The sequence below is a fragment of the Podarcis bocagei genome, assembly GCF_964188305.1.
Source record: "Podarcis bocagei genome assembly, chromosome: 2".
In the NCBI taxonomy this organism is placed as follows: domain Eukaryota; kingdom Metazoa; phylum Chordata; class Lepidosauria; order Squamata; family Lacertidae; genus Podarcis; species Podarcis bocagei.
The window spans coordinates 39369760-39387813 of NC_138126.1; the positions used below are offsets into that span (position 1 = coordinate 39369760).

General features: G+C 44.3%; 1 protein-coding gene across 2 annotated transcripts in view; it reads right to left on the bottom strand.

Annotated features, from left to right (window-relative positions):
• The window catches only part of SUMF1 (sulfatase modifying factor 1), a 61825-nt gene that overhangs the window by 35901 nt on the left and 7870 nt on the right, over positions 1–18054 (bottom strand). For both annotated transcript variants that reach the window (XM_081184306.1, XM_081184307.1), the window contains exons 2-3: positions 15373–15546; positions 13537–13611 (exon numbers count right to left, since the gene is read on the bottom strand). In XM_081184306.1, coding sequence (XP_081040432.1) covers positions 13537–13611; positions 15373–15546 — 249 coding nt within the window. The remainder of the gene's footprint in view (positions 1–13536; positions 13612–15372; positions 15547–18054) is intronic.

An 18054-nucleotide genomic window follows, 5' to 3' on the forward strand; every position in this document is an offset into this window, starting at 1 on the left:
ACTGTGTTCGACTCTCTGTAGAAGTGCTCTATAGATCAACAGACGCAATCCTCTGCTCCAAAGATGATGTATTCTGCACCTAAACACTTTCTGCCTTTGGTACTTTTTGAGTAGTTTTGGATGTTGCCCTTTCTGTATTTGCCCTAATCATTCAGTCACAAAATAACAATTGCAATCTGGTTAATAAGCAGATAGATTTTTTTTTTATTTTCCTACAGCAATAACAAAAATCTTGGCTCTGTAGGTTTATAGGATGATGTCTTGTAGGGTCAGGAATGGTGTCATTTAAGGCAGGGGTGGGAAGCTGTGGACCTTCAGGTGTCGTCAGACTCCAGCTCCTATCATCCATGAGCACTGGCTAGAAAGGGCTGATGGGAGTTGGAATCTGAGAACATCTGAAGGGCCCCAGGTTTCCCACCCTGGACTTATATAAACGTAAGAGCATTGGGCTGTCTAGTCTAGTGTTGACTAACAATGGCTCTAAAGCAGGGGTAGTTAACGCACGTCTCACAGGCTATATCTGTCCCCCCCCCAACCCTTGTGCCTGGTTCCCTAATAATAATAATATAGCAGCCTTTCTCAACCATGGGCCCCCAGGTGCTGGACTACAATTCCCATCATCCCTGGTCCTGGTCCTACTAGCTAGGGATGATGGAAGTTGTAGTCCAACATCTGGGGATTGAGAAAGGCTGATACATGTGATACTGTGAGGCCAAACCAGGTTTTGTGGCCTTAAAGTCCCCCCAACATGCCATTATGTTTTAAATTTTTTAGAAAACTTACTGGTTCTGCAGGTCTCCTGCTGGGATTCTATGACCCCCCCAAAAAAAAATTTGTGACACTCCCAAACCCCATTCAAAATTTGTCATTTTAAAAAATGGGGGGGACACCTCTGTTTAATAATGAAAACATGATAAAAACATTTAATAATGAATGAATGATAAAGACATTATTTAAAATAATTGGAAACCTTTGGAAGACAGCATTCAGAACTGCAGCTTTTGTCATGCCCATAATTACACTTCGGCTACACCCACTTTTGGTATGCAGCTCTGGAGAACCTGCCCTGAAGATCTCTCATACCCAAAGTGAGAATCAGACCACCAAGCCTGGCTCTTTCTCAAGATTTAGCAGTGAAACAACCTTCCCAGGAAAAACTGACATCAATGTGAAGTTACAACAGAGCCTTCCAACAGACCCACTCTGACCCAAGTGGAGCCAGCATTTATAATCGGCCTGTTTTAACAACAGTGGCAGCACCAGACAGCAACATGGAGATAGCACAGAGGGAGAAGTGGCACATCAATTTTGAAAGAAGTAGATGGAAGTCTACATAAGAAGCTGGGAAACACAAAGAACAAGGTCCCAGAATTGGGGGGAATGGGAGTCACTTGTGGGATTCTGTGATAGGGCATTAATAGGGAAACTGGAGCACAGATGGTGCTTTGCAGAGATGCTATGGGGTTGCAGTAAGTTTTGACGTGTGCTTTGGATTCTCCACTTGGGTTCAGGGTATCAAGTTTGAAAGGAAAGTAAGGGTAGATACCGAAGTATAGAGGAGGGTTCCGGTCTACCTCAGGGTCATGCTTTCTGATTTAGTAGTCTTCTCTCTTTACCCCAGATTTTCAGAGACTGGGTGTGACTACTGAGTGGTGAGACAAAGGAACTTATCCATACTCAGTTGCATTCTCTTACGCCTTCATGTAGACCCCACAGCTGAAACTTGGCACTGAAACAGGTCCTGCTACTTTGCCCTGGCTCAAATTAAACCCTGCCTCTGTTTGGGTCTTGGCATATGATTGTGACCGAGTCCTGCTCCATTAACAAGCACAGGCTCAAGATCTCGGAGGGAAATGCTTGCATAATTGCAAATGCAGAAATATGGTGTGATGTATTTCACAGGCAGAAACCTCCAATCAATCGTTTTGCATTCTTGTGCGTGTGATCAGCTTACAAAACCCACATCACCAAGACCATAGATTAGCTCCATCACTGCGCTCGCAAAGAAATCTGTGTTCTGTCGACAAGGCATTATTAGCCTTGCCAAGTCATCAGGTCACGGCCAAGCTTCCTTTAAAATGTTGAAACATAGCAATCTCACTTTTCCGTAAAGGCAGTTTATTTTCTGAAGTTACATAATGCCTAAAGCTGGCAGCTGCATACCAAATGCTTGAATTCAAAGCCAAATGCAATACATACTTGGGGTAGAGGGAATTGGGGTGGGGGGGGAGAAGAAAAGTCACAATTTGTTTCCTCAGTGTCCACCCCTACTCCCAAATCTCATTTAGGGTTTGAAACTTCTTCCAGGAAAAAGAAGTGCGCCCAAATAGGGATGATGGGTAGACAGTGGCGTGCTTGTGTTTGTGTGATTACATATCCATTTATTTACTTCCCACCCTTTGTCATAGTGTCCCAACACGGGCTACAACAATAAAATGCAATATTAAACTCAGTTTAAAGCAACTTACAATAACATCTGTCATGGATGCTATAACTGAGATTCCTAGGGATGCAGGTGGTGCTGTGGTCTAAAACCACTGAGCCTCTTGGGCTTGCTGATCGGAAAGTCAGCGGTTCAACTCCATATGGTGGTGATGAGCTCCAGTTGCTCTGTGCCAGCTCCTGCCAACCTAGCAGTTTGAAAGCACACCAATGGAAGTAGAGAAACAGGTACCACTGTGGCGGGAAAGTAAATGGCGTTTCCATGTGCTGTGGCTTCCGTCACAGTGTCCTGTTGCGTCAGAAACGGTTCAGTCATGCTGGCCACATGATCCAGAAAGCTTTCTGTGGACAAATGCCTGAAAAGCATGCCTGTGGACAAATGCCCTTGGCCTGAAAAGCGAGACAAGCGCTGCACCCCATAGTCGCCTCTGACTGGACTTAACAGTCCAGGGATCCTTCACCTTTACCTTAACTGAGATTCCTGTATTGTAAGAGGTTGGACTAGATCAGTGTTTCCCAACCACTGTTCCGCGGCACACTAGTGTGCCGCGAGATGTTGCCTGGTGTGCCGCGAGATGTTGCCTGGAGGGAGGCGGGCGAGGCGGGCGGCGAGAGGCGGGGCGGCGGCGGCGAGGAGAGGCCGCCCAGCGCGGGGCTCTCGCCGTCTGCCTGCCTGGCTGCCTGCGAGCTCGGTGGGCAGCGCCTCCGTCCGCAGCGCCCGCCTCGCGGCTCTCATTCCCTGCCCCTGCCAAAGCTCACCCAGCCAAGCCGTGCTCTCCTTCCTGCCTCGCTTTGCTGCCTCCTCCCCCCCCCACCCCCAAAGCTTGGAGGTTCCCCAGCAAGGGGGAGGGAAAAAAATTGAAACTTACACTTTCGTGCGTCCCTCCCGGCGTGACGCTGCGCGCTGACGTCACGGGGCTGTAATGGTGGTGTGCCTTGAGATTTTTTTCATCAAACAAGTGTGCCTTTGCCCAAAAAAGGTTGGGAAACACTGGACTAGATGACCCCCAGGATTCCTTCCAACTCTACTCTTCTATGATTCTTCTATGAAATAGAGGCACATTCCCTAAACACCTAAGCCAGGGGTAGCCAATGTGGCACCCTCCAAACGTTCTGCCCAGCCAATTCCCATCATTCCTGCCCATTGGGCAAGCTGGCTGCGGCTGACAGAAGTGTGTGTATATCAAGCTTATAACAAAGCACACTTTAATCTGCACTCAAACAACCCAGGCTATGTCTTACAACAAGATCTTTAATTCTTTTGTGGGCCAGGTTCCACACAGCCTTTGCTTACTGTGAAAGGTCTCAAAACCTCTTTCCTCTCAATGAAACGTTTGTGATGATGGAATGTACTAATGGAGAGACTGTTGCTTGTGCAACACAGTACTTAATCTGATAAAAAAGCTCCACGTCTGATAAAAAAGCTCCACGTCCTGTACAATGAGAGTTCCTGCTCTTTCAGCTAGAATCAGGACTGCAGCTTGCTCCCGACAGCTGCAAGAATGAGAAACCCACAGGTTGGAGCCTACAGCTGAGGAGACCGCACCTAAAAGGAGTCATGTTGCTCTAGCAACTGAGCTATTGGCCTCGGTGCCACCAAAGTATGGCCCTTTTCATGTGCAAATCCATACATCTTTGGCGTAAAAGTGTGCATGCAACAAAACATGTCTACAAACACCAGTCTCCTACAGAGATGCTAGTCATGGAGGCAGGTTTGCTGCCAATGCAATGTTGGCCGGAGAGGGAGTGACTCCTTTTACGCTCTCTGTTGTCCACCTACAAAATAAGTATGGTAGTAGCCAAAGTTCTTGGGAAAACATGGGGCAAAAAACCCTGCAAGAACATTCCATAGCGCTTTGCTAACTTAAAATATGTCATATAAATCATCAATAGTAAATCTATTTTTTCCCTACAGGTCTTGGGATACTTGCCACAGTTGCATGTTCAAGCTTTACTCTGCCAGAGGCAGAGCTTATAAATTACCAAAAAAAAAAAAAAAAAAGGTTTTGGTCCCTTTATTGCACCATTGCTAACCTGTTTACTTTGATAATTTCGATTCTTACTAATGCAATACTGTCATGCTGTTGCATTAAAAGAATTATGGAACATCGCTGGGGTACATTTGTTTTGAAGCTGACTGTTTACAGAGTGGTTATTTACAAAATCATGAAAATACTTCTAATTCCCTTAGGTTGGCAAGACTGTGTGTTCTAAAACTGGAAATGGTTCCAGATTCAAAGAGGAAAATGTCCATTTAAAGAGACATTGTTGCTTTGTTTACTACCCTTTAACTCACAATAGCACCCATGTAATACATAGCAGCTAATGTTTGGAAATCCAAGGAAAGTGCATTTAAGGATTAGGCATTCTTCTCCCTCCCACCCAAAACTGCCATCTTATGCATAGTGACATCAGGAATTAGGCATGCACGCACACACACACACACACACACACACACACACACACACACTTCCCACCCACCCATCCATGTACTCCCTTGCAGAAGTGACTGTCTAAACTGTGGTATCTCTCAAAAATGGATATCAAACGTTTTTAGTTTATCAAATAAATGTAGGCTTTCTCAGTTCAGGCATTTGTTCTGATTCAATATAAGATTCATACATGTTGGTAAATGCATGAGCCTGAAGCACACCCAGGGTAGAGTGCGGAGATAATAGCCAAACAGCTTCTTAAGTCTTTTCACTTTGACATCAAAACCAAAGACCATTTACTGAAAATAAAGCCAATAAAATGAGGTCCGATACTCTAATGCTGGATGTGCCTAACTGTAGAAAATAAATCCATTAAAATGCCACTTTTTAATAAAAGAAAACGAATGTTGACATTCTGTTTGTCCTGTTTGTTAGGAAGCTTTAGTGCCTTAACTTTAGTTATTTCCCAAAAGCTCAATTAACTAAATTGAAGTGAATTCTATTGTATTCTCTCACAAAATTTATTGTATTGAATGTTACCTATTAGAAGTAGCACAATCGAGAAAAAAAAGAATGAAAGCTGGACTCTTGATTAATGTGACATGTTTTGGCAATTTTTGTGTATTAAAAAAAAAAAACCTCTCACAAGTGATCCAAACTTAGATTTTGCAGTTGAAGCAAACCAGAAGTGACTCTGGAAATTATATGACTCAGTTTTTGGTTGCTGATATCAATGGACGCAGAAACAGTGCGTGGAGAAGACAGTGAAACCACATGTTTGCTTGTGGGCTTCCTAAAGGCATCTGGTTGGCTGCTGCAGGAAACAAGAAGAGAGGCTTAAAAAGGCTTTTGCTCTGATCCAGCAGGTCTTGTCTTATGGCTAATTATATCAAATCAACCTCTTTCATACAAAGAGGTGCTTTCTTCCCAAGATGGAAGATGAGACACTGCAGTGTAACCTCAGGGTAGCCACCCTTAAGGACAATGCCCAAACTGTACATGCTGTACAATGCAGCTGTCAGCCTCCTAGTAGGAGCAGGGAAGAGAAAGGATAGAAGACCAGAATTCTCTCAGACGAAGGAACATCCCAAGATGTTTACCCATGAAAGGGGGTGGGGTGCACAGCTGTCAAATAAAAAAAGAATGGGAAAGGAATCTAAAATGATAGGAAAATTACTGGGGAGGGAAACAGGTAGCTTTGTTGATGTTGTGTTCAGCATTAAGCTTCTTTAGTACAGTGGGAAAGCATTCATCCTTCTGGGCAATAATATGGTGTTTCTTAAATGTACTAAAAATGGTGTGGGCATGGGGAGAAACTGTTGCCATGAGCACTACCCAGCTGGTTTAGCATCACTGACTCAGGGCAACCTCTAGTCATGTCTGCCCACTTGTCCTCTAACACTACGGAGAAAATTTGGGAAGCATGCTGGGGGGGGCAGGGAGAGGAAGGTAGAAGCTCCTTTGGTCAGCAGATACCAGTTTACACCATATTTTATCTCATCCTCAGGCTGCCACCCTTTGCTCTCGAAGAGTGTGTCTTCATTTCCTGTGAAGTGACAAGCATAGCATTTTCTCTACTCAGGAACAGGCTCTGCAACAGGCAATACAATTATCCAAGTCTCATCTGTAGGATGACACCTCAATAAGTACCTGCCTGTCTTTTTCACTGCCAACCTCAATTCTGTCTCTGACCCCAAAGTATATGGGATCAGCTTGCACATTATCATCATCCCACGTACCCAACAAACCTTCCCTGTCACTCTGTGGGCAACAACCGATGTGGCAGCTATTTTATTTTCAGTTTTCCTCTTCCAGAAGCCAGAACGGAGACAGCCTGCACAATTCCCATTGCTCAACCCCACCTCTGTCAACTAAGGCAACAACAAGTCTTCTTAGGATTTCAGGCCCGATTTATTTTTTCTACCCACGCAAAGTAAACAAGACTATCAGCCCACCTGTCTCACGGCACGTTCCCTGTCCACTTCAGCGTATTTGACAGCCCCGATCAGAAAGATATGAACTTAAATACAGGTACATGTGCTCTTCCAAACAGACTGTCCACAAGGCAAGACACCTTTGGTGCTCACCTGATCCACATTTCTCTCCAGCTAAGCTTCTCTGCTTCCCAAGCACATCAGACCCTGTACTGAATTGACCTACTTCTGTTCAACGTTCTGGCTCCATAGCAACAGAATTGCGTTAAATTTGAAAACAGCAGCCACCGACCATACAGAGATACCGCAACCCAAATAATACCAAGAGGGAAGAGTTGCTCAAGACAAAAAGAAAAGAGGGCCTCCTCAGGTTGCGCTAACCTATGCGGATGAGATATTTCCAAGAGATTTTATAGAACATTGTTCATCAAAAAAAAAGGTAAAGATGAAAAGTTACAGTCACACAAACCAATACACACATGCTCCCCAGACCTCTAGTTCAAATACAGCAATGGAGAAACCAGACACATATTACCCCATGCCCCCTTATTGGTTGATATGCAACTAGTTCATCTTCCTAGTGGTAGGTCTTCTTCTGTGCAACAGGACTTCCCATGCAAAGGCAAACAATGACACCATATAATGGGTTGATGCCGAGTTGGTTTGGAAGTAGTGCAGGACAAACAGCATTAAAAAAGGCCATGCAAAAGCCATCATGGAGAAGTGTATACAAAAACCCAGCATGTGTGGAAGCAGCAGCCCAGGGGATATGGCAGGCAGGTTTCTAGGCTAGAGTAAAGATCAGAAGATCTAAGGGGGCCACATTTTATAAAGTTTTGATAAACTGCTGTCGTAACCAGCTACTTAGAAGAATAAAAACAAACATGTCAAACTATCCTCCCTTTGATCCTTATTGGTCTGTATTCTTGTGCTCTGCAATTTTTCCACTGATTATCCAGTGCCAAACAAATTAATCCTGCCTGCTTTTTGGATCCAACTTTGCATCCTTGGACTGGGAACCTGATGCAAAGTTGACTTGCCTTTCCTAATGCCTGTGCAAATCAATATTTTTAGGTATGACCCTTGTTAGTTCCTTAGATGGCGTCAATGACTGTGATCATAAAGCCTGAATGTCAATTGTATGTATTCCTCAGCCCTGGCCTTGCCAGCACCATCCAATTTATACCCAAGGGGGGGGGTGCACGCACAGTATTCAATTACATACAACTGAGCGCTCAAAGTTTAGAAAATTAGCAACAAAACTGCACTGTATTTAATGCTTTAAATGTAAGGATACAGTGGTGCCCCGCAAGACGAATGCCTCGCAAGACGGAAAACTCGCTAGCCGAAAGAGTTTTCCGTTTTGGAGGTGCTTCGCAAAACGAATCTCCTATGGGCTTGCTTCGCAAGACGAAAATGTCTTGCGAGTTCCTGCGGGTTTTTTTTCCTCCCCCCCCTTTTCTAAGCCGCTAAGCCGCTTATCAGCTGATCCGATAAGCCGCTAAAAGCCGCTAATAGCGCTAATAGAGCTAATCCGCTAATCCGTCAATGGGCTTGCTTCGCAAGACGAAAAAACCGCTAGACGAAGAGAATCACAGAACGGATTCTTTTCGTCTTGCGAGGCACCACTGTATTAAAAAAAAAAAGACAACAAGCAGCAAATATTCCTCCAGATGTTGCTTTTGTATTCTCCATTCCAGCCTACATACTTGAAAAGGGAAACACTTTGGGGTGAACTGTTAAATAACAGGTTAAGAATGCCAAACCACAAGAAAAGCAAGTCCCTGCATCACTAGGCTGCTGGCCAAAGTCATCAGAATAATATCATTTTTCCATGCCTACCCAGATGATGTTCTGCATGCCAGGATGTCCTAATAATACATATTGAAAAACAAGGCAAAGGACAGTCCTCTAAAAGTTACTCTAACCAAATAGGGGAAATCGCTGGAAAGAAGCAACCGCGTTTTAACACTTTGGGCCATGAGCCAGTTCCAACTCACTTCCAATTGCAAGCATCGGGGACAATGCTTGTTGAGTTAGGCCAAGGACCGTGACATACAAAATAGCTGCTTTTTTTTTCTGCCATTTGACTCAGGGTAGTACAGTAAAATGTGGAGGCACAGATTAGCAAACAGAATATTAAAATGGTTGTTTCCTGAATAGCTCTCTAAGGGAGAGATGGACAATCTCCCAATGTTTATTGCAGGGTTTTGTGATGGTATTTCACATGTGTTTGTTTTATAAGGCATGCAAACAAATAAGGGGGGGGGCTTAATTACAGCATTTCTACTTCCCTGCCAAAATTGACAATTCCTTGAGGGGGAAAACAATACGGCAGGGCAAATATTTTTAGAGAGGCATGCATTCCCTGCCTGCCTGCCTGCCTGCCTGCCGTTGAGGGGATCATTTTGTTGCCATAAGGCAAATGTCACTATCACCCCTGCCCAGCCACTACAAAACAGCAGGCCTTGAAGTGCTGGCCTTTGTAGTAATAATCAGTTTTGGGTTCAACAGGCCATGCCATTTTGAAAAACTAAAATTGTGCTCTAGATACAAATCCATAACCTTGAGTGTATGCAGCCCTCCCCTATTATGTGCCTGTGTGATGCTGAGAGTCAGCATGTTGTACTGCAGGCGTAGGGACCCTTTGACCTGCCAGAGGTTGCTGAACTACAACTCCCATCAGCCTCAGCAAGCATGTCCAATGACCAGGGGTGATGGGAAATAACTGAGCTTGAACTCCCAACAGATTTAAGCTCCAGAGCCCCATTTGGAAGCAGTGACGCCTCTTCAGGCTTCTGAAAACCAGAGCTTAATAATAATAATAATAATAATAATAATAATAATAATAATAATAATTTTTATTTATATCCCGCCCTCCCCAGCCGAAGCCGGGCTCAGGGCGGCTAACAACAATAAAACAGTACAAAAGTACAACATAAACAACATTCTAAAATCATTCATTATAAAAATTAATTAATTCAAGCCACTAGCAACCATTGGCCCAGAGCTCTGCGAAGATTGCCGAGGGAGGGAGTCAGGCTATGCCCTGGCCAAAGGCTTGGTGGAACAGCTCTGTCTTGCAGGCCCTGCGGAAAGATGTCAAGTCCTGCAGGGCCCTTGTCTCTTGTGACAGAGCGTTCCACTTGACACTTAATACTAAGCATTTCTGGAACACACACACACTTCCCAGCTTTACCATATGTCTGTCAGACTTGCCCAATTCCCCTCCATCCCACGAACAGGAGCAGAGTCTGGCAATCACAGAATCCTTTGCCATTCAGCATTTATCAGAATCCTTCATCTTCAAAGGATGCAAAAACAACAACAACAAAACCATGGAGGCTGCTGAACAAGATCCTTCTAGCTGAATTTAAAATAGGCCATCTATCTTGCCCTACAAGCAGCAAGCACGTCACCTCAAAGTTCGTCAACAGCAGAAGCAGGGCCCATTTCCCCAAAGAGTTGAGGGAGGTGAGGGAGTTTTGTTTTGCCACATGTATCGGGTCAGAGTCAACACTCCATTGGTTTCTTAAACTGTGGCTTAACAGATTTGTTAAGTTTCCTCTCTCCCCTTTTCTTCACAGCTTCCACTTTCTTCAACAACAAAGAATAAACCCGGCGAGGTCTAATTGCACCTAGAAGCTCTGCACACAATGTGCTCCAGTGTGTGCTATTATTTATCCAATGCATAATATTTTCCTTTGAGAGCACAGTGGGAGCATGGTAAGATGAATCACTTCTGCGAAAGCTAAACTGATTAAGGTACAAAAACACTAAGTCACCTGGCGCTCTCCCCGAACAGCCAGCCAAAATGCAACTGAAAGCCCACAAGAGGCCCCCTACATGTGTTTAAGGGGAAATTAATGTGTTCTTGCCCCTCTCGGCAAACTGTATTTCTCAGGTGAAAAGCAGAAGCAAAACAGAGGGACAACATCTGTATAGCACTGCAAGGCACTTATCCTGACTCTGAACAGCTTATCTGCTCTGTAAGCCTTCAAGTCACCTAGCAATGTTTTGTTTTTGTTATACAGGTATAATCACCACCACCTTGAATTTTAGGGTTTTATTCATAGAAATGTAGAGCTGGAAGGGACCCCAAGGGCCATCTAGTCCAACCCCCTGCAATGCAGGAATCACAGCTAAAGAACGACAGGTGGATGGCCATCCAACCTCTGTTTAAAAACCTCCAGTGAAACCTCCACAACCGAGGTGGTAGCATTAAACATCTCATTCACCAGTGCAGGGATTTCTCCTTGCGCAACAGAGCAATCTCTGCCCCCACCCCCCCAGTCTGCTCTGGGAGTTCCTACAACCCTCTGGAGGTGATTTGTGAGCAGCAGTGGCTTCACATGTGGTTGGGGAAAGAGAGGGGGGAAACTGCATCACGCTAGTTCTATTCCTCGGGACGCGGGTGGCGCTGTGGTCTAAACCACTGAGCCTAGGGCTTGCCGATCGGAAGGTTGGCGGTTCAAATCCCCGCGATGGGGTGAGCTCCTGTTGCTAGGTCCATGCTCCTGCCAACCTAGCAGTTTGAAAGCACATCAAAGTGCAAGTAGATAAATAGGTACTGCTCTGGTGGGAAGGTAAATGGCGTTTCCGTGCGCTGCTCTGGTTTCGCCAGAAGCGGCTTAGTCATGCTGGCCACATGACCCGGAAAAACTGTCTGCGGAGCGGACAAACGTCAGCTCCCTCGGCCTGTAAAGTGAGATGAGCGCCGCAACCCCAGAGTAGTTCACGACTAGACATAACTGTCAGGGGTCCTTTACCTTTTTTTTTTTTTAATTCTATTCCTTGCAACAATTTAGTCAAATGCCACCCTTAGTTTTCAGTATCACAGCCCATTCCCACATCACATGTTTGTAGATGCTGGCCTATAGGGATGTGTGAGTGCATGGGCTATCTAGCAGTGCTGCAGTAACACTGCTAGAGCATTTGCAAAGATAAGCAGTGTCTGGTATAGTTTCAAACTGGATAGGGGAGGGGCCATGTGTTGAGATTCCTGCATTGCAGGAGGTTGGACTAAGATGACCCTCTGGGTCCATTCCAACTCTATGATTCTATGATTGGAAGTTGGCTTCCTGATAGTAGCAACAGCTGGGTTCACTGATGTCGCTGTGGATTACCCAGAAAGTGTTGGGAAGAGGCAGCAGCAACGTGGAGGAGGCATGTACACTTCAGTGGAGTCAGTCCAATGCAACCCCAACTTCACCACTGCCCCAGGACAGTCTACAGCGATGCTGTTGTCAGGAGGGTGGCTCCACCACACCGACTGCTACAGCATTGTGCAGCTCAGGATACCAAGAGCCATCTTTCCCCACATGAACAGATCCGGACCCTGCAATCATCATCTGAGGCCCTTTTCCATAAGCCTCCTTCATGGGAGGTCTGGAGGCTGGCTACAAAAAAAAAAGTGCCCTTTCAATGGCAGCTCCTTACTTCTGGAATGTTCTCCCCGGCAGCATCTTTAGGCACCAAGCAAAAAATAATAATTCTTTTTTACCTGGGTTTTTGGCCCTTAACTTTAAGTGTTTTAAAGTATTTGTAGCCTCTTTTAGACCTCATTTATATAGCTGGTTTTCTTTTTTAAAAAAGTTATTATTCATTGTGTCTTTTCTAATTGGTTTCAGTATTTCTATTGTGTTTGTAGATCACTTTGAGTAATTTCTATGAGTAAAATGATCAGTAATTTTGCACGCAAAGCTGATGCTCTACCAGCGAGCTACATTTCATTTCTAGGAGCTCCCTAAAAGTACCTTGTAGCTGTCAACCAACTAATTTGCAGGCATCTTCAGAGCCTGTGAAAGCCAGATGGACAGAGATGACAACACTTACATCACAGGGGGTTGGACTAGATGACCCTTGGAATCCCTTCCAACTCTACAATTCTATGATTCATATTACTGCTTACAAGGAAAGGCACAGCTCTGTTTGCATGGGTCACTGCATCAACCCTTAGAAAGGAGAGAAAACCCAGCCACTGTTAGAATTCCTGCTCCATGATTGCAGTCATGGGATTGTTGTCTATCACATGACAGTGTATGTTTTGACTCCACAGAGTGGGAAGTGATGGAGACAGAATGTTTGTGTTATGTGTGTTTGTGTTACTGTGTTCTGGGAAGTGGGACTATTGCCCTTTGTTCTTTTTCTCTTTGCTGTCTGATGCTAGAGAGAGAGGGAGCCATGTTGCAGTGTTCCGTGTGTGTTTATATGTAAATAAAGTAGATTAGCCAAAATGCTGAGTTGCTGAGGTCTGTTACGCAAACTGCGAACACTCTGCGGATCCCTAAGTGTGCCAGTGTCTGTTGGCGTCGCTGTGATGTTCAGGCTAAAGAAAGCTTTTGAAGCTCCCAAACAACTGACCGGAAGGGAGAGAAAATGCCAGTCGGGCATGTGTCTCTGCCAGGGTCCTACTCGAGTGTAGGCTGAGCTAGAAAGGAGAGAAAACCCAGCCACCACCTCCTCATTTACTTCTGATATACTTATTCCTTTGTAGTTGTATTTGCTCTTCTCCCAAGGTGTTTGAGGAATACAATGGACAAAATTAACGTGAACTAATAATCCTTGAAAATAATTATGATAATGTTTCCTGTACTGAAATCTAACACATCTTCGCAGGTCTCCGCATACTTTGATTACAACAGACTTATTAGTATTATTACTAAAAAATGTTCACAGTCTTGAATTATCAGGCCAGAACACAATAGCTAGGAAGGTATGTGACTCACAGCTTGATGAATTCCAGTCTTCACTTGTTCACTCAACACACCTTCAAATACAAAGGAATCTCCAAATCTTTCTGCCTGAGAAGAAGAAAGGGGGAGGGGGAGAGAAGAAGAGGCAACTCTAAGTCAATTGGATTTGCATGCTTGTAGCACCAGTGTTTTCATTTCCAAAATGCCAAAAGAAGAAAGCATCAAATCAGACAATTAAGCGCACAATGGCCTTTACTTAATCCTCCCTAACAGCAATTCAGGTTTTGTTGTTAAAGGAAGTAATACGCCATGCGGCAGACTCACAGGGAGATGACAAGATCGCTCTGCTCAAGGTCATGATCGTTCCTATAGCTATTTTTCTCCCTCATAGACTACGAAATAAACCCTACCCAGTGAACTAAACTGTGGTCTAAACCTCCCTTTAAATCCATCTCAGCCAAAAGAAGGGGGCTGACCTTGAAACATATCTATAGATGGTTCTTAACACCACAGAGGTTGGCGCTGATACACCCAGGAACTTCCTAAAGCCATTGTTAAGATATAAACTGACTTGGACCCCGAGATCATCATCTGAGGCCCTTCTTTGTATGTCTCCTCCACAAGAGGTCTGAAGGCTGGCAACATGAGAACGGGCCTTTTCTGCGGTGGCTTCCTGCTTCTCGAACACTCTCCCCAGGGAGGCTTGGCCCTGGCACTTTTGTACCAGGCAAAAACATTCCTCTTCTCTTAGGCCTTTGGCTAATTAAACAATCTATGGCCTTTTAAACTGTGTGGAGGGAGGGTATTGTTTTTATTTATTACTATGGTGCGCATTTTTGTGTTTTTCTGTTGTAAACTACCCTGTGATCCTTAACTGAAGGTCGGTATAGAAATAATAGGAAATAATAGTAGTAGTAATTAATAATAATAATAATAAACAACTGTTGGTTCTGATTAGAAGAGCAGATGGCAGCTGCAGCAAACATTTCTACTTCCATTGATTGGGAATGCTGTTTTATAATGTTTCAAATTCAATTATTATTATCATTTAGAAGTTTATTTTTAAAAGCTGAAATGAAACTTGAGGGATACAGTCATGCTCATGTCAGAGATATTATTAAGTAGGGGAGAAGCTGAAAGAAAGCAGCCTGATCAGAAGCATCTAATGAACTTGTCATTAAGGTGGGATTTGAAGACCAGCAAATCCATGGGAAATGGTTCACTATCGAAAAACATTTTATATATTGTATTATTATTAAGTAGGGTGCATCTTCTCAGGGCAGGACCAGAAGTCAGCAGCTATCACGTATACTTGTGGCACCGGAAAATAAGCCAGTCAAGCAAGCAATCCTGGAAATGGCGAGAAAGAGCTGGAAAGTCCTCAAGGCTCATGAGGAGTCTCTCCTCAGAGCCTGAAGAGAAAGTCAGTGAGCCAAAAGTCCAGAAATAAATATTTGAAAGGCTTTTTAAAAAGAACCTATGGGCTCCCAAAATGGCGCACGGGACCTCTCACTGCTGCAGCGCTACCCCGCTCAACAGCTGTTGGGCAGGAAACTGTATTGCAGCAGGATCAGAAGGGCCGTTCCCTGCCCTTTCTGGTGATCGGGAGGCAAAGGTACAGTATAAAAGAAAAGGTTATTTCTGATGCCTCTTAAATTGCCCTAGTTCCCTGCTCTGATGAGGCTCCCCACTTCCACACATTTTGCTTATGTGCACAGGGGCCCGGAACGTAATCCCCTCTTAAGTGGGAAGTCGCCAGTATTATATTATTTTATTTTATCTTAATCCATCACATTCAATCGCTTTGTAAGTTACCGTTTTCCTGCAACATTGCTGTGAAAAAGCCCCCCAAACATTTCTGTTCCCTACCTCTGTGAGGTAGCCAGTGGCATTCACAAACTTCTCAAATTCAGCATTGCTGACTTCATAGCGATCCATGAAGAAATGGTCAATGTGGACTCTCCTGGCGGGTGACTCTCCATCTTGTTGTATAGCTGGCTCATCAGTTCCCATCGTGAACACTCCGGCTGGAATAGAGGCCATCTGCAAAATGAAGAAGGCTGTTTCAGGAAAGTACATATCAGCAAAGCTCCTCATTTTCCTTCCATGCTGGATGTGGAAAGAAGCAATTGCTGTACTTGTATGGTCGTCGGCTTGCCATTGACCAAACCCTTTACACTGAGGTCATATTGGGTAATCGTCAATGTTAGTGCTTCTCACAGTAGACCCACTGAAATCAATGGATTTAAGTTACTTAAAGGGGCTAGGGGAACTTCAGGTTGTTGATAGTGGGGATATCTGAAGCTTTACTGTATTACACAGGCAAAACAGAGCAGGATGGGGAATCAGTAGACACTGAATGCAAAAGAGGTAAATGACAATGGGGGTATATGTAAAGGTGTGCTTCAAAGAAGACTGAGATGAAGTTTGAAAAACAAATGAAGACAAAATAATACAGACTATTCTGACTGCAGGGAGGCAGGAAGTCTATTTCTGAATAAAATTTGGATGTCATCTTGAATCAAGATGGTAGACAGGACCTTTCAAAACAGCACTAATATATTTGGTTTATTGTAAGTCTCAAGCAACAAGGCTGTCAGTGATCAAAAACTGCAGTCTATATTCAAATAAACCTCCACAGCTCTGCCTTCAGTTCCAAACTGTTGTGCTCCAAGACTGGATCATCTTTTTATTTTCTATTTCTTTCTTTATCCCTCCTGTGCCTGGACACAACCACCTAACAGGCAAAAATCCAACAGGTAGAACATTTCCCAGCAGAGATTCAGCTTCATTAGATTTCTTTATAATCAAGCCAAATACAAAATGGGCACAAAAGTTAGCAGCACACCCAGAACTGGGAAGTTCCCTAAAGAAAAAGAGACACACATGCTTTCAACAGAAGTCTGTTTATTTCCTAAGCTTGGGCTGGATTTAATATTAGCAATACCTCCTGCATCTCTCAAGCGCAGCAGTTGCCTAAATGCCTTGTGATCATCATCAACAGAACCCATCAGCTGAAGAGTTCTGTGTTCTCTCTTCCTTGGTTTATTGCTTGGCGGGGCGCAATTATTTGTGTGCGCGAGATTCTTTTGATCTAAATAAAATGCAAGACTCTGACGAAGGTATGAACTGCAGCTCTGCCTATCTTCCCATTTCTTGCTGACTCACTACTGCTAAGGTAGCTGTTCCAAGTTGGCTCAGAAATCACAGATTAATAGCTCACCCCTCGGTTATCTCTGGAGCACACACAAGAACAGGAGCATTTCAAAAATTAAAGGCAGAAGAACAAAAACCCTTCTTTTATGCTTCAGCGACTGAATCATCCCACACTGACGTATGAAGGCAGATTCTCGCCCGTCAATGCACAGTTTAAAAAACCCCAAAAACAACAGCCTCTCAATATTGTCCTTGAAGCTAAATTTCAGCATACCTTTAATTATGTACCTGCGTGGATTATTTTCAGCCTTAGCTGTAAAGGAAATATAGCTCCTAAAGTGCATGCTCTTCATTTCAAAGAATCACAGGACTGTAGAGCTGGAAGGGACCCCGAGAATCACCTAGTCCAACCCCTTCTCTACTAAAGAATCCATGACAAATGGCCATCCAACCTCTGCTTAAAAACCTCCAAGAAAGGCGAGTCAACAACATCCCAAGGGAGTCCAATTTGTATTGCTATTTAACATCAATGTTGGTTTTAAGTCTCCAGCAGAATTCAAACTTGTTTATGTTATATAGAGGGGTGAGGGATCTGCTTGCAGGCCAGATATGGCCGGCCAGGCCTCTCCCCCTTGGTTTGCCAAGTCCCCAAATGACACCCACCTGTCACACATCTGGCATGATGTCAGGTGAGGGGGGGCAGGTAACATAAGCTGCTTGTGTAGCACACATACCCATTTTGCTTCTCCCATCACATGAGTGGGTCAACTAGCCATGAAGAATAGTACAATGGCTGAACCTCAGACCGGGTTTTGTTTTGCTCCAATGAAAAATGATCGCTGGGAGGCCTTAAATCATGGCTTGCTGTTGAATCCATGGTCGCAGCTTGTTAAGGATGGAATAGACCACGGGCCCTGGATTCAGACGTTACACTAAGATAAACTGTTTATGGTTTGTTTACTTGCTCATGCAGAGCAGAAATGCTGTTCACAGCTTCTGAACAGCGTGGTGCAATAACACACTTTACGTCGTCTCACTGTTGTTTGACTCCAGTATACCTGAAGGAGTGTCTCCATCCCCATCATTTAGCCCGGACACTGAGGTCCAGCATCGAGGACCTTCTGGCGGTTCCCTCATTGTGAGAAGTGAGGTTACAGGGAACCAGACAGAGGGCCTTCTCGGTAGTGGCACCCGTCTGTGGAACGCCCTCTCATCAGATGTCAAGGAAATAAACAACTATCTGACTTTTAGAAGACATCTGAAGGCAGCCCTGTTTAGGGAAGTTTTTAATGTTTGGTGTTTTATCACTTTATTATTAATAATATTCTGTGGGGAACCACTCAGAGTGGCTGGGAAAACTCAGCCAGATGGGCAGGGTATAAATTATCATCATCA